Source organism: Rattus rattus, chromosome 8, assembly GCF_011064425.1.
Source record: "Rattus rattus isolate New Zealand chromosome 8, Rrattus_CSIRO_v1, whole genome shotgun sequence".
Lineage (NCBI taxonomy): Eukaryota > Metazoa > Chordata > Mammalia > Rodentia > Muridae > Rattus > Rattus rattus.
The window spans coordinates 77,901,801-77,919,185 of record NC_046161.1 but is presented as its reverse complement, the minus strand read 5'-3'; the positions used below and the strand labels follow the sequence as shown (position 1 = coordinate 77,919,185).

Sequence of the window (17,385 nt, the reverse complement as noted above, 5' to 3'; positions counted from 1 at the left end):
GCCTCCTTCCAAGGACTTACTGGTAGGTAACATTAAAATTCAGGGAAGAGGAAGGCAGCAGCCATTGTACGTTGTTTGCTGAAGCTCGCTGGAGTCCCGCCTTTAACAATTTACTGCTTCAAAAACCCTTTGCAGTTTAGCAATTCACATTTCTATTTGTATGCTTTTAAAAGGAACCCTCAAACCTAAATTGTGAAAAATATCAAGCTTAATTTGAGAGGCTTTGGCTTCTCTTTGGGGCTAAAGTAGAATGTGTAGCATGTGATGTAAATTCAGTGGAAAGCGGTGGAGAAAGTATTCTAATATGCTTTAATCACAGTGTACACATCCTTTCTATCAGCGGGATCGCTCTTTAATCTCAGTGCCTTCGATGAACCATAATAGTTTCCTCGCAATTGCCTCTTATTTCTCGACAGCGTTTTTTGGGGCCCAGATGAATTCTTTCATCCATGTGATCATGTACTCCTACTATGGGCTGACTGCATTCGGCCCCTGGATCCAGAAATATCTTTGGTGGAAGCGGTACCTGACCATGCTGCAGCTGGTGAGTCAAACGTTTTCATTGAAAAGTTACTTCCGGTTGTTGGCAGGAAAAATCAAAATACTAAAAATATGTGATGTTTATTATTTGTAATGTGCCAAGTTGTTTTAGGTGGTTCTCCATCACAAAATTAAGTTTGTAAGCAAGGTACGGTGTCAAGACTGGCTCGGTTCAACCTGAACACTCATGGGTGGACTGGTCATGGTCACTTGGTTTATAAAGCCCTTAAAAACTGGATTGAGAACCTGTCCCTTTGAGAGGAAGCCTGTAAAACCAGCTGTGGAAAGAATGGTTAAACTGTAGCTATGCCATAAAGTACATAGACATATATGACTAGAAAAATACTTTCTGTGAGTGACTATTTTTTTCTACCTTACTATTTTATTCTCTCTTCTTGTTCTTACTTAAGTTTCCAGTTTTCCCATGTTTTGATTCTTGTTAACAGACCACATACATGTAGCAAAGGAAGGACAAAGCCAAGGAAGGGGAAGGGTGGGGGAAGGAATTGAATACAAGAAGGAGTACTCTTTCTAGTTGGGTAACACTGTGCTTGAACAGCAGAGCCAAGGATTTGAACTCCCAGAGTTCCAGGCAGACAGTTCTCAGGAGCTCCTCTCTGTAGAGCTTCTCATTACACACCAGTGCATTCATCAAAGCACCGTACAGAGCTTGGGTGTGGCCTATAATCAAACCAAACATGCAAATCCACGCTGGTACCTCATTTCCAGGCTTCAGAAAGTATTCTAATATGCTTTAATCATAGTGCACACATCATTTTTATCAGTGGGATCGCATTTAGAAATACCCATCTGTGCTCTGAGTTGCCACATAGCTGCCTAACCAAACAGGAACCACAGCCTTTGGGGAATGTTGGGTGTGAAGGATTCATCAGTAAAGAAACTTCTTCCAGCATCGTGGAAGCGGGTGATAATAGTTTGTAGAACTTATTCCTCACACTGAGACCTAGGTGGTCCCAAGAACGTGAAGAGGTGACCCAAATCCTATAAAGTATTCAGTCTCTTTCGTCAGGGTTTGCCCTCAGGCTGTCGGTGAGCTACATCATACTCAACTACACCCTATACACAACACACCCTTTTTCAGTGGTATAGGTTCTAAGAGCCATTGTGAAATTACAAGTTCTACAAATTTGGCTTTTTGCCATGGGAATTATAAAAGTTAATATAAACTGAAGTGTGTGGAACAAATTATCTTGATATTTAGTGAAATAAATATAAGGATAATGCTGTCTTTCTCAAAGAACCTATAGTTGCCCATTACAGACAGGATGCTGAACTTGAATTTCTGAGTCAGACTTCCTCCAAACACTTAAATAATATAAGAGTTTTACAAAAAAGTTCACCCTTGCTAATGCTACAGAATTTGTAATTCTGTGTCTCAGATCACCCAGTGACTAGTGCACTAGAACTTAAGTTTATTCTTCAAACATTTCTGTGTTTTGAATTTTCTCTTCCTGGGAGTTCATAAAATTGGAGGTAATTCTTTTTGCATTTATTGATTTTAATTGGATAATAAGTTTTTAAAGAATGATGTTCACTCAGATGCAGACTTGTCTGTGTCTTACCTGCAGGAGAGAGTGAGCTTGGGTTCGTTTTTAGGGTGAATGTGCTTTATTTGGAATGAGAACAGGACGGGGAAGGAGACCAGTGTGTGGGGAGGTGTTGGGCCAATTACAGTGATGAACATGGATGAGAATGTCAGGGAACCCCGTTATTTTTTGTTCCTGCCTAAAGATGAAATAAAAAAGCATATAGTGAGTGTAGTAACTTCTTGGTGAGAGCTTAAGTTTAAAAATAAAAAGGAAGCAAAAGACCCTATAAATACTATTGCTTTATCATTCGCCCCTGTCCATTGGCTCCCTGTCCTTGAATGCCCTTCAGCGAGTATTCAAATGTCCAAATTCTATGCCAGAGACTCTGGAATGGCCAGTGAACGAGGCAAAGCCCTGCCTCCAGAAACTACAGTGGAAGTGGCAACAGATACAGGAGTCAGCTTCAGATAGCTGTCACACCACTTTACAAACAAAACACAGAGGCCCGGCGATGGGTGCCGGATCTGTGGAAATCCATAGAATGTCCGTGCTGAGCAGGTGGTGTTTGAGCTGTGATCTCAGAGAGAGAAAGAGGCCGAGACGCTTACCCTTTCCAACCATAGAGCACAGCTCGGGCCCGTGTCAGCCCTGTAGGAGACTGTGATGCTGTTAGAAGTCACTTCCTGCTCTGATCACGTGTTCCCTCCACCTCTGCTTTTGTTTTTCAGGTTCAGTTCCATGTGACCATCGGGCACACAGCACTATCTCTCTACACCGACTGCCCCTTCCCCAAGTGGATGCACTGGGCTCTGATCGCCTATGCCATCAGCTTCATCTTCCTCTTCCTCAACTTCTACACTCGGACATACAATGAGCCCAAGAAGTCAAAAACCGGAAAGACAGCCACGAATGGCATCTCAGCGAACGGTGTGAACAAGTCAGAGAAGCAGCTGGTGTTAGAAAACGGGAAACCCCAGAAGAACGGGAAGCCAAAAGGAGAGTAAATCGAACTGGGCCTTAACCGGTGACAGTGAGGAAACTCCTGTGTCATTTAAAAGTTCAGGGGCAACAGAAGCAGAGGATCTGGGGTGGGGAGAAAGGCAGATAGGGTCTGTGCACCTTCAGACTGAGTAAACCTTTCAATATACGGTTCCTAGATGTTTTATTTATGAAGTTTTTATTTTAAACATTTTTTTTATTAGCCTTCATGTTGTCCAGACCAAAGCAATCCCAACGTGACCTTGGAGCCTCTCCTCCTGTTCGCTCACCTGTGCAGTGGGTGGAAATTTCACCTATCTTCCATTTACTCTTTCCTCAGTCTGAATTTTAGATGATCACAGAACACAGTTTTATGAAAAAAAATTTTTTTCCCTAAATCACTAGTTTCCTACTGGTTGCAAATCAGTTACCTGACATTTTCTTGTTCAGAGACAGAACAAGAAAATACATTCGAATTTGGATCCATTTACTGACCCTTGTGGTCAAACCTCTCCTCCTCTAAGCCAGAATATTCCCTTTTGGCTGTAATTAAATTTGAAAGCTCTGAAAAATCTCGGTAGATTCATAAAGGCTTGATGATGATGATGATGATGACGACGATGTTGATGGTGATGATGGTGGTGTTGGTGAAGATAAGAAAGAATAGCAGTAAAATCTTTGTGACCCAAAGGCCACCATGACTTATGGCACAAATCACTGTGGGAAACAATATATCTCTCTCTATTTTTTTGTAATGAGGAAGGTAACCTTTGAATACTATTATTAGCAGGAATGTATCATGCGAATTAAGATTATTGTATGATTGAAATATGGAAGAACTCATGTCTTTGTTAGTAACATCTAAGGTAGTCACATTTACATGCACTTAGAACTCTGAGGGTGGATTGATTTATTTTTATCAGGGCTTTCCTTGTTTTGATTTGTGGCTGTTGCTGATTTTTTTTTTCATACGTGGACATTCACCTACCTCTTCTGTTGGAAAGAACATTTAAAATGAAATAAATTTTACTTAAAAAAAATCAAGGAGTCCTCTAATGTAGATTTTGATTTTAACTTTCAAATTTACTTTTTATTTTGTTTTATTTTCAAATAGCTCAAACATTTCCGTGATGTTATCCATCTCTTTCAGTGTGTCTAATTCTGAGTAATGCTTACTTCCCCTGTGACTACGTTGCAAAAAAAAAAAATCTTCCTTATTAACTAGAAAAGTGTAAATGCATTTTGGTGCAATATCTCGACTCCTTGGTGCTAATGGTCACTAAATTCAGTGCTTGCCCTTACAAGGTGTTACTTATTAATACAAGATGAGAAAAATTGAGACCAAGTTGGATCTCTCAAGTCAAATGTGGTGTTTACAAAAGATATGTCTCATGTAATCGAAACGGAGGACTGGAGGACTGCAGAAGAGACGTTGTTCCACATTTTATTTTTACACAGATTAATTTGTTATGGGACGTCACAGAGGGATCACATGGAAAGAGAAACTGTGACAAAAAAAATAGCATGAATATTTCTAAATCTTCCAACTTGTCAAAACCGCATGTGTAGGATGTCTGCTGTTTGTACAGACTTTCAGGACATTTTGTAAATTATACAATATTTATTGTGCGTTGAGATTACGTTTTCCCCGAAGGCATGCAGTCACAAACATTACAGAAATTAGCAGCACATGAAACAGCACGGTCTCAGAGGATCACCACGTTGTCTTTCGCCAGTGTGTAATGACTAGAGATGTGTAAATCTTTGCAAACATTCTGTTCTGGCTTCCCACACCCCTTCATTCCCTGCTATCAGATTTCAGCACAATAAATATACTACTGCTGTGGGAAAAGTGAACCTTCGTCAATCAATTCATTTGTTTCTGTCTTAACTTATTTTCTGTTGCCAACCTCTTACAGAGAAAAGCAGTGAAACTGGACCAGAGTTCTCGGAGTTTCTGGTTCAAAGTTTATTATTTTTGTATGCATTCCTTTGTTTATTTTTGAGACAGAGTTCTGCTATGTAGTTGACGCCAGCCATGAACTCACCACCCACTCTTTTCTGCCTTCAGAGTGCTGGGATTATAGGAGCATAGTAGAACTAAAAGCTTGATATTTTTTGGTAACATGTTTACTATTATTATTATTTATATAATTATTTTAATTTGCTTTCAGACATGAAATTCTAAATAATTCTGAGGAGGTTCTTAGAGTCTCATATTTAAATCACTCAGTCCTTATTATGAGTTTATGGACTATGATTTTAAATGCCTCAATGGCAGCCTTTCCTAATAGCTTTGATAATTTCTGAATCATCACAGAGCAGTCAACATGCCTTGCTGCTGACGCCCAGTGAAAAAAGGTTGCACCTGCTTTGTGTTAAACTTCTTTCACGAAGACATTTGAAGTAGAAAACAGTTTATTAAACAACCTTTGCACATTCAGACACCCGACTATAGATACCAGAACAGCTGCGTTCCAGTAGAGTTGATAACTGTAGCCGCCCCTCCCCCACCCCACGCCATCCCCATGCTCTTGGGTCCGTTTCCTGACGGACACTGACTGGCTGCTAGTTTAAGCTTCAGCATTACTAGTTCATCCATTCGTCCGTGCCACACTCCGGGCATCTGAACATGGTTTAGAACAGATACTGATGTTCACATCTTGAAACGTGGGCCCTCCCAGCACTGTAGTTCTGGCTAGGTCATTCTGATGTCTGTGGCTGAGGGCTGCTACTTAGAAAGGGACAGGGAGCCAAAGTGACCTCAGAAGGAGTCCTAGAAGCGAGCTGCAGGAGACTTGTAAGGTTTTCAGTGATTTCCCCCCCAGCTGTCTCCTGAAGAGCAGAGAGAAAGAAACCAGGCATACACAGCTGTCCCCTGGGTGGTACTTGGTAGAAACGTGGCTTTTGTGTCCCTGGGTTCACCGGCTTGAGATAGAAGCCAAAGTTAACAGAGCCAGTGGGTTGTCTCTGTGGGCTGCGGAAGGCCACAGGCTGCTTGCCAGGCTGGTGTCTGTCTGCTTCAGGCTCTCCCATTTCTGAGGTGATGGTGTTAATGAGCCAGAGACAGGAGAAATGATGCAGATGGTGACAGGCAGAGATGGCCTAGCTTTGTCTGAAAATGTCGAGGGATTTTTCTAACAAATGCATCAAAACATAGAGTCCCAGGACTCAGCAGTCTGTTGGTTCACCCAGTTTATTATGCATATCTTGGACACAGTGAAACTGGGCTGTTTAAAATAAAGATAAAGTGAACCACTTTTAAAAAAGAAAAATCTTAATTTATGGATTTGTTCTCTTTGTGTCATGCCATTGCCCTATATATGGGGGGTGGGGGGGAAGCCTGGAAGAAGAGATTATTTTATTGCGCTGCCTAATTGATACCACACCGATTCGGGCACCAATTCTGGAAGAGCTGTCCTCTCAGCTCTTCTCCACTTAGAGTTTGACCTCAACCATCTGAATTCTATCCCCTGGTTCCCTCCTCCCTCCCTCCCTTCCTTCCTTCCTTCCTTCCTTCCTTCCTTCCTTCCTTCCTTCCTATCTTAGAGAAAACAGCTCTTCCTTTTCTTACTTTAGAATTCTCCCCTTCCTGTTTCCCGGGAGGGAAAAGAAGGTGCTGGTTAGAATTCTTTTATCACCGGTGATACATTTGATTAAACCGAGGCTCTCCTCCCTGTTAAGGAAGGATCCTGTGAACCAGTCTTTCAAGAGTAATGATTACCTAGCTATTTGGAAATGAGGTGGTGTGGGTAGATGATGAGGCCTCATGATATGAAAGCATTATGCGTACAAGTTGTGCCCCACCTTGTGGCTTATGTTCTAATGTACTTAATCTGGGCATCCTGGACAACACATTCCACAGGCATATTATACAGCTAAGAATATTATCAGTTCATACATAGTTTCATTTCATATATATTTTTTTATCTCTCTCAGTGATGAGTTTGAAACCAAGGCCTCATTCAGGCTAGGCAAGAACTCTGACTGTGAGCTATATCCCTAAGTTTCACATGTATTCTAATTTCAGGTTCAATCAGAAAAAATTTAAAGATGTTCCATAATCACAAGAGAGAAAGTAGCCTTTCTCTAAATTTGTATTTAGAAAAAAGAAATGAAGGAGGAGGAGGAGGAGGAGGAAGAGGAGGAGGAGGAGGAGGAGGAGGAAGGAGGAGGAGGAGGAGGAGGAGGAGGAGGAGGAGAAGAAGAAGAAGAAGAAGAAGAAGAAGAAGAAAGAAGAAGAAGAAGAAGAAGAAGAAGAAGAAGAAGAAGAAGAAAAGAAAAAAGAAGAAAGCAGAAAGCAGAAAGCTGTGGCTTACAAAAGTAAAATCTAATATTTTCTGCACTATAAAAATATCCTGGGGGCTTGAGGCAAAGGAGCAACGAAATGAAACCGAGGGGCAGATTTCTTACAGTTGAGATTTTTCATCCTAGAAGTTAAAGACTAATTACCTCATAATTCTAGCTCCTTCATGTTAGACGTGGATTGACACAAGGAATCCATTCCAGGTGATGTGCTCTCCGTTCTCCCTCAGCATTGCAGAGACTGAAAAGCCAAATTTACATTAGATTCCTTTTCAGGCTGTGTTTCTCTGACAACTTTTAACTTTTGTCAACCCAAGGCAGAAATTGAAATCTTAAGAAGGCAGAGGACACAGATACATCTTGTAGTAGTCGAGCTGAAGCAATCGGTTCTTCCAGGCAAGTTGGCAGCAGCTGGCCTGTGTGCTTCCCTGTCTGGATCAGTCTTGTAGCTGCAGACAGTTGTGGTGATAACGGTCACAGCGGATGCAGTCATACACGTTTGAAGTCGAAGCTAAAGGCAGTGTTTTGACCTTCACGCTTCCAAGTGTCTAAATGATTGTAACCACATTCAATCCTTTGAGGTGTGTGTTTGAGATATCTTAGCTGGTATCTGTTTCATACATTGAACTTTCCATAATTCAGTCTGTATACAGCACTAAATGGGACAGAGACATGGCTCTAAAGATGATACGGAATTAGCTATCTGCCCTGGTTGGGTTTCCAGGGAGCAGTAACCTAATGTGAGAAATGTGATACTGTTTTCATGAGGCTCATAGCTGAGTTATGACCTGTAGTGGGAATTGTAATCGAAGACAAGCATTTAGCACAGGGCTATTATACCTTTATCATGCAAATAAGAAACGTAAAGATTAGTGACAAGTCTGCTACTGATCACACTACAGGGCACTCGGGAAGAAAATTAGCTCATGTTTTAAATTCTTGCTTCAGAGTAGGACAAGGAGCTTGTGTGACTACCCATCAAAGGCTTTCTTGTACTTCATAGTGGTACACTCGAAATGTCTCCAAACAATGCTTATTTCCATGGGTTGCGGAGGTAAAACTTAAGTCCACAACCTCAGTAGTCTTTTTATGTGAACGTTGTAACAAGAGACTAGGGATCCGGGGTTGGGGATTTAGCTCAGTGGTAGAGCGCTTGCCTAGGAAGCGCAAGGCCCTGGGTTCGGTCCCCAGCTCCGAAAAAAAGAACCAAAAAAAAAGAGAGACTAGGGATCCAAAGAACTGCATTGTGAACATTTGAAATGCATCTAAAAACCTAGTTAGGGCACCAGTGGAAGGGGAAGCCCTTGGTCCTGCCAAGGCTGGACCCCCAGTGAATGGGATTCTTGGGGGTAGGATGGTAATGGGGGAGGATTGGGAGGGGAACACCCATATAGAATGGGAGGGGGAGGGGTTAGGGGGATATTGGCATGGAAACTGGGAAAGGGAGTAACATTTGAAATGTAAATAAGAAATACCCAATTTAATAAAGATGGAAAAAAAAAAAACCCTGAATTTCTCAATTCCTTTGACCATGCCTGGCCAACTAAATCACTTTATCAGCTGAATAAGCCTTCGTTACACACAAAACCTTACAATGAGTTTCTTTCTGCTCTCAGTACCATTTCATCTAGGAGAATTATATGGAATGTTGTGGGGGGACCAACCCGATAGGAGATGGTGAAGTATGGTAGGATTTGGCAGATTTTCATCCATAGTAAGGCGTAGGAATAGATTCTCAGGATGCTAACCAGAGCAGATGAAACATCTATAAAATGAACTGAAATTATTGGTATGTGTAACATACCGTAATCCTTGAGCTGAAACTTGTGCTCACCAGTGAGGATGCACTTTATGGTTTTGTCAATTGTTTAACAGACTTAGTGGCCTGCATTAAAGTGAGATAAAAATTAGAGATGCATTAGAATCACGTGCAAATGAAAATTAAAAGGCTTATGGAGCGAGTATGGTTGGGGCTATCGTGTACAACCCATTTAGCCACTTCCTTGGCGTTTGATAATGACCGCCAACATGCTTGAAAAGTTGCTTCTCAGCTACTTCCTGTAGGCTGTGGATGAGAAGGAGAGAAGGCTGTCTCAGATGCGGTCCCTTCAGTGACAATGAGAGTGTCACCAGTTGGAGAGTTACCTAAGGGCCAGTGATGGTGAGGCCAGGCTATCATAACAACAGGAGAATCGATATTAGAATGGTTTTGGATAGTACAGTGATGGTAATTGACTACAATGTGCCTGAGACAGAAATAAACGGGCAACTTACTATGTCCTATTGATAGATATAACTGTCAAAGTCTTGCAAACACAGGCCTAAGTCGCTACAGTAGAAAGAAAACTCCCCTACCAATTCCCATATGTGATCCAGAGCACAGACTTGGAGATTCCTTTCTCCCTCCCTCCCTCTCTCCTTCCATCTCTCCCTCCCTCCCTCCCTCTCTCCCTCCCTCCATCCCTCTTTTCTTTTCTTTCATTTGAAACAGGTCTCACTATGTTGCCTAGGATGGTCTTGATTTTCTGGGCCCCAGCTTTCCTCCTATCTTGGCCTCCTGAAGGCTGAGACTAGAGGCCTTGACCACCATGTCTAACTGCAGAGCTACCTCAGTGAAGGGAATTTTGGGGGGGTGATGTCTTGAGTATATATTATAAATCTGCTTACCTTTCACTGAGAAAGAAGAGAAACAGTTTAGGGGGATTATCGGAATATGGAACATGTCCATCATTAAGTACCCAAGTTAGAACTGTGGTAACCAATCAAAATGAGGGTTGTAGTGGCCAGGTGACAGATTGAATTGTGGCCTGAGTCCATCCCACTGGGGCTCATTGACTCCTCCCCCAAACACAGACATGCCTCCCCAGTTACCACATGTACAGCTGAATTACGCACCGTCATTCTCGGGTCCTACGCTGCTTCCTTTCCTCATGAAACGAGAGGAATGGTATGAGAGACCAAGTCAGAGCTAGGACATTCTCTCCCAGTTGAAGCAGTGTGCCAGAAGTAACGAACACCCTATTCCTGGTAAGGTCAGCTGTTCATGTTGCCTTCCGTGGTCTGAAAGATTCAAGGCAATACATCTTTGTTATGTTCCCACTGAACTCTTCCTGTTCGATCGGAACAGAGAAACAGCAGAATCCTGGAGAATGATACTTCACCACAAACTCGTCATGCAGCTCCAATTCAGCCCCTGTGGCAGATCTCAGTTAGTCGGCAATCAGTATAATTTTGAGAGCTATCAACGCATTAGACATTTTCCTTCATTTTCAATAGTGGAAAGTCAGGTTTTCACCTGCGGTGTACGCTATGCCATCTCACCTCAGAGCTAGGTCATCCCCTTTCAGTAAGCGTCTACCACAGCAGCCTTGTTTGTCTCACCGTGACATCTGTCACCATGGTCCATTGTGCAGATAGATAGCATCGTGTTGGTGCGCTGCCATGAGGAGGAGGCAGCAAATGCCAATGGTTTCTTTGGCAAAGGAAAATGTATGCCAGGAGTCGGAGGGAAAATAAATGGTGAATTCAAGGGTCATGACTTCAGTAACACGTATGGAGGTCCACTGACCTATAGAGGGCTGAGACACTCCCTCCAGAGTAAGAAAATTGCTGCTGTCTGCCACCCATCACTATTAAAGTAACACGTGTCATCTTGTTGGCTTTTTAACAACACCCACATCAGAAGGTGCTGCTTTTTCTCATTTATCAGGTAGGCTATTAGCCTGCCAGTTCCGAAGGGGGTCAGAGGCAAGAAAGGGATTGCAGGTACCATGCATTGCAGGGCAAGTGACTCTGCTATTTACGATTGAGGAGCCAACAGATTAAATGGTGCTTGATGTGCTTAACTTAAAGCAGCTCTGGAGGTGACATCTGAAAGTCCTCAAGGTGCAGTCCTTTAGGGTTTAGGAAAAAGCCATGACCTGGTCCCCAGATTATTAGGAAACAGATCAGAGGTTATACCTGGGCTTTGGTATGCATTTGTGTATCTGCCAGAGAACATGAAATGATTCTGCGAACTGAGCTGCTCACCCTGGGCTGGGTGTTATCTGAACCACTGCCTCCTAAGCTAGAGCAGGTGCAACGGTGTCCCCTCATCAAGTGGGAGGTTGTGAAGGCACAGGCACAAGGCCTGAGCGTCCCTCAGAGCACAGGATACCTGCCCTTGCTGCATGCCACGTCTCCCTCATATAGAATGTTTCACCTCATGACAGTTCCATTTAGAACTTTGTTCAAATGCTGCACACGTTTGACACGTGTCCTGAAACAGTGAACCATACAGACTACATCATCCCAACTCCTTCTGTGGTTTTAGTGTGGGCCTCAAATTTATATGTTGGTTGAAATTTAGGCCTTGAGGTCACAATGGTATTTGGAAGTGGGATCTTTGGGCCATAGGGGTTTGTCTGTCATGAATGAATATGGGTCATGTTGAGTTTGATACTAACCCTGTTATGTGATCATATCTTAACCCTGTAGGAAGACCCTTTCCCTGTGCCAAGCAATGTTCTAAGACCATGACCTCATTAACCATTTCCTTTTCTAAATATCCATGGGGCTGAATTTTGCAATGACCTCAGAAAATGGAGAAAGGCAGCAAGCCCTCTGGTCAACTGGTCTCCAGCTGATTTTAGTCAAGAAGTTATGAAAGTCATGACCAAAAGATTCCACTGTGAGGACACTGCCTTGTGCCCTCTTTACTGTGAGTTGCTTCTCTAACCCAGCCCCGTCCCTCCAAAACACAGCCTCTTCACCTTCTATTTCTCACAGAGCTCAAGAGTTTCTCTTCCTGTTCTGGGAGAACAGCACCAGACTCTTTCCCATTTCCCTGAACCTCAGTGTTCCCTGTTTGTTCCTTTCTCCCTGTGCCCACATCTACATACGATCCGATCCTTTCACTAAAACATCTTCAGGCAAATAATGTGGGGGCAAATTCTGATTTATGGTGGGCCCCTCCTCGAGAAACTGAAAAAGGAAATAATTAAAGACAAAATTACAAATGATATGTAACATTGCAAATACCAATTGCAAATAGACTGTGGCAGAGACCTAACTGAGCTTGGAAGTGTCCCTAAAACAAAGCCTTGGTGGGTAAGGCTATGAAAATATGAGTTCAAGTACTCAGCATCCGCATAAAAAGCCAGGTATGGCTATGTACAGTAATGGGTATGGTGACAGAGACATTCCAAAAGCTTCCTAGTCAGCCGGGCTAGCTGAAATAGCTGGATCCCTGTTCAGTGACAGACCCTGTGTCAAGACAATAGGACAGTGAGTGATAAAGGAAGACAGTTGATGGTCTGCTCTCACTATGCTTGTTCCTGCAGGGTTATAAGTTCCTGCACATTCATGTGTATGCAACACATATGCCCCTATCGTGCACACATGTGCACAACGTGTGCATGCATGCAGAAGAAATGGCCCCAGAGAAATGTGGAAAATTCCCTGTGAGAGGATATTAGACTTTGCATCCACGTGGTGACCTTCCCTAAAGGAAAAAGGACCAGAAGTATGAATTCGATAATGATTTGGACAAATTATGAATTACTAGAAAGCCTAACATTGAAGATCCTGAGTGTGACACATTTTGTGTTCCCTTTGGATGGTCACTGATCAGAGGCTTTTAATAAACGGCAGGGTATCAGTCCATTGCTTTCCCTAGAGAGCTCATGGTTGCTTGATAGCTCTCAAAGTGGACAAGAGACTGATTGTGTAGTGGACTGAATGGTAGCCCCTGGAGCCTATAGATGCCACCCTTCTTGGAAATAAAAGGCATTGTAGATGTGGTTAGACTCTTAAAATGGGGCTGGAGAGATGGTTCAGCTGTTAAGAGCACTTGCTGCTCTTACAGAGGGCCTGAATTCTATTCCCAGCACCCACATGGCAGCTCACAACCATCTTTAGCTCCAGTTCCAAGGGATTCTATGTCCTCTTCTGATCTCCACTGAGACCAGGCATGCCTGTCGCACATGTACATACATGTAGGCAAACCACATACATAAATTCTTAAGTAATGTTAAGGTGAGGAGAGAATTCTGTATTATTAATTGTTTTCTGAATGTTTCTGCAAACATTCTTAAAAGAGAGATGCTTCCCATGCAAAGAGAAGGTGAGGAAGAAGAGGGCAGGCTTGGAGGGATGCATGCAGCCCAGGGATGTTGGCCCTCATCAGAAACAAGAAGAGGCAAGGAAAGGATTGTTTCTTAGAGCCAAGAAAAAGAGAGGTGGGGGGAGAGGGAGATGGGGAGGGGGAGAGGGAGGGAGTGAGGGAGAGGGAGAAGAAGCTGTCTTGACTACATCTTCACATCAGACTTCTAGGCTTCAAAACCGTAAGAGGTTAAAGTTTGGAGGTCATTTTCTACAAGAACATAGGGATGATGAACAAGGGCTTGAATAATGTGGACTTCTCAGCAAGGTTGATCAGGTAGGCACCTCTGTGGAGTGGCCAGCCTCCCACGGTGGAGCCGGATGCTGGTTTTGATATGAATGAGACCATCCTTGGACTAGACAGCCACTTGACAGCTCCCATTGCAGAGAGCACAGTAGTCCGTTCTAATTGGAGTAACTCAATGTGAACTGAATGGTTTGTCAGTGGTAGCATCAGCTTATGGGCTTCAGAGCACTGCTTCACATTCAGAAATTTCTTTTATAATACAAGAAATAATGTGCTCTCAGCGAAGGTATCTAGTCATCTTCCTGTGAATCACAGTATGAACTCCCGGGTTTGCATATTTGTGATAGCTTTGCATATTTCCTTTAGCACACGTTCATATCCGTCCATACTCACCAAAAGAAAAGTGCAGCCTCCTTTCCCCGTGCTATGCGGTAGAAGGTATATTACAGACGACACAGTTTGGAATCTAATCTATAATAAAGAAGGCAAAGTGGAATGGCGCATGCTCTAGAAGGGAGCAGTAGCACTAGCTCTGTCTGCAGAATGACTTGGGGTCTTTAAATAATTACTGGATATAGGAGAGGGTGAGCTTTGAAAAAAACATCAGGGGTAGCCACACTTTTAACTTCTCTGGGCTACATGGGACAAAAAACAAATTTTTTTTCTTAACTTGGGCCACACATTAAATGCAGAAACACCAGCAAAACCAGGAGAGCAAAGAATGTCTGCTTATATTTTCCGCATAGCTGACACTACAGATGAGTGGAGATTATCCTGACTATAGGCAGTGCATTCTGAGGCTCAAGTTGCTTCCGATGAAGAGAATGGGCCTACTTGAGTAATAAAGTTTTATTGATTTTTTTTCGAATTTTTTAAAATAAAAACAATAGAAAAGATGCAATATAAAACTAGTGGGATATTTGACGTTGTGTTTGAGATAATTATATAGTGTTTCTCAACCTTCCTAATGCTGCAACCCTTTAAGACAGATCCTCATGTTATGGTGACCTCAACCATAAAATTTGTTTTTGTGGCCACTTCATAACTGTAATTTTGCTAGCATTATGAATCATAATGTAAATATCTGTATTCTCTGAGGTGACCCCTCAGAAAGGGTCATTTGACCACCAAAGGGGTCTTGACCCAGGGGCTGAGAATCACTGAATTAATGCATTATTAGTGTTTGGTTTGATGGAAGAGTCGCGACTCCCAGGATGCTCATTAGGTGCTAGGTTCTGACTGTCCTCTCAGCTTTCCTCTTGAAAACAGGAGCTCACAAACAAGAGCTGTCAGAGAGTGGTGGCATGAATAAGGGGAGATTATAAGATAGGATCTATAAAATCTAATAAAAAGACAATGAAATGTCTTTTTTCTTGCAGTTTTTTTGTGGTTTTATTTAAACACAAAACAGGCACACAAGCCATCTATTCATTTTCTGTGTAGCCTGGCGTTGGAATTGGTGACTCTGATGGCCAGCAGTGCTGCTCTTTCTACGATGGCTTTTCAGTTCTTAGAGGACACATTGTGAGCAATCTCAGCACCGTAAGATTTGTTGTACATCAGCTGCACTTCCAGCTCTTTGACATTGTGGACCAGAAACTTCCGGAAGCCGCTAGGTAACACGTGCTTGGGTTTTTTTGTTTGTTTTTGTTACTCCCGTCACCAATGTTGGGCATCAGGATCTGGCCCTTGACTCTTCTCTGCACCCTGTTGTCGATGCCTCTGGGTTTCCTCCAGTTTCCCTTAATTTTCACATATTGGTCTGACTGGTGCCTGATGAACTTCTTGGTCCTCTTTTTGACCATCTTGGGCTTCACCAGAGGCCAAAGGGCAGCCATGATGCCGCAAAACAGATGGCAGTCACCTGGCAGGCAGCGCCGAGGAAGAAGAATGAAATGTCTTGAAGTCAGATGCCAGGTTGCAACTGTGCATTCCATTTGAAAACTGGCAAAAGAACATTTGTGTCAACTGAACGGGAGTTGCAAATATGAGAAAAGACTGATTGTTTTGAGGAAACTTTAAAATTGCATTTCTTTTTTAAAAATATATTTAACATTTTCCACAACATAATATTTTAATTAAATATTTGGGAATTTTGTACAGTCTCTGCCAATTCTACTCACTTCCCACCTCTCCAAGACCACCCTCCCACCCTCCACCCCCTCAAAAACAAAAAACCCCAAACCCTCCTACCGAGTCCTTTGTGTTGCTCATATATTAATTGGAGCATGATCAAACTCCAGTTGCCCATCCCTTAACCGAGTCCTTCTCCACATTCTTCACACACACACACACACACACACACACACACACACACACACACACACACACACACACGCCTCCCCCACCAGAAGCCATCACCTGTGAAGAGCTACACTCCAGCATCCACGGTTTTTAAGGACTGTCTTCAGTAGCCTCCTGGCTGAACTTTTTCCTATGGGGAGGGGGACAGAGATGTCACAGAAGCCTTCAACGTCTCTTATTCTCTGTCACGAGTCTGTGGTCACTGATGTCACTGAAAGAGAAGTTTCTTTGCCCATAACAGCCAGTAGCAACATGGATCATAGACGTCCATGTTATTCCTGGCAGCAGCATTGTCACAGACTTCAACATGGTTTTCAGTAGCACCTTGGATCATGGACATCAGCGTGGTCCCTGGCAACAGGATGGACCAAGGACACCAGCATGGCCTGCAGTGGCCGCACAGACCATCCTTGTATAAAACTGAAACCACAGCTACAAGCTTTTCACTGTTCATAGGACAACCTGTCAAAGTGCACAGAATCACTGACCTTAATGTGAGCTTGTCATAATTTTGCTTTCATTTGGAATGCTGTTATATTTGAACTTTACTGCTAACTTGGTTCTCATCTTTTTTTGTTTGTTTGTTTTTGTTTTTTTGGGGGGTGATCTGAGGTACTTTGTTTTACTTTTTTATTTTTATTCTTTTTTAATTTTTTATTAGATATATTTCTTTACTTACATTTCAAAGGTTATTCCCCTTCCTGGTTTCCTGTCCATAAGCCCCCATCCCCTCCCCCTTGGTTCTCATCTTAAAGCTACCCATAATCTCATCTTAAATGAATTATCTAATTCACTAAAAGTGCTAAATCTGCAAGCCAGTTATTGTCAACTTCCGATGCAAATATTTTTGATACCATAAGGAAATTTGATACCCTGTTGCAAATATTAAAATTTCAATATCTGGCTTCAGCTCAGTCACCTTACTTCTGACAATAAATGACGTTGTCACAGTCAGTGTCAACATTTTTGAGGAGTTCCTAGGACTGATAGTGATTTAATCTCTTGGCCTTTATGAAATTCGGTCTTAATGACAATTTGCATGATTTTATGCATTTTTATACTTTTGCATATACCCTTTCCTGATACGCTATAAAATGATACCTCATTAAGCATGAGCATTGGACAGCAGCTGCATAGACTTCTTATCCAATTTATAATAAGTTCCTCTTTCTTCCTCATCATCAATGGGCACCACCAGTAACCATACCAGCTATGTTGACGACGGACAAAGAAAATCGCTTTAAGGTGCTTTTTACTCACTGATTCATGTAAAGGTCTGGGCATGTGCTGTGCAAGCCAGAGGTCGCCCTCAGATGTTGT

General features: G+C 42.5%; 1 protein-coding gene and 1 pseudogene across 1 annotated transcript in view; one reads left to right on the top strand and one right to left on the bottom strand.

The window, feature by feature from the left end:
- The window catches only part of Elovl4 (ELOVL fatty acid elongase 4), a 28,235-nt gene extending 23,310 nt beyond the window's left edge, over positions 1 to 4,925 (top strand). Inside the window, exons 5-6 of the mRNA XM_032909876.1 lie at positions 417 to 544; positions 2,819 to 4,925. Coding sequence (XP_032765767.1) covers positions 417 to 544; positions 2,819 to 3,094 — 404 coding nt within the window. The 3' untranslated portion in view covers positions 3,095 to 4,925. The remainder of the gene's footprint in view (positions 1 to 416; positions 545 to 2,818) is intronic.
- A 10,264-nt stretch (positions 4,926 to 15,189) lies between these two features.
- LOC116907894 lies at positions 15,190 to 15,608 on the bottom strand (annotated as a pseudogene).
- Between the last annotated feature and the right edge of the window lie 1,777 nt (positions 15,609 to 17,385).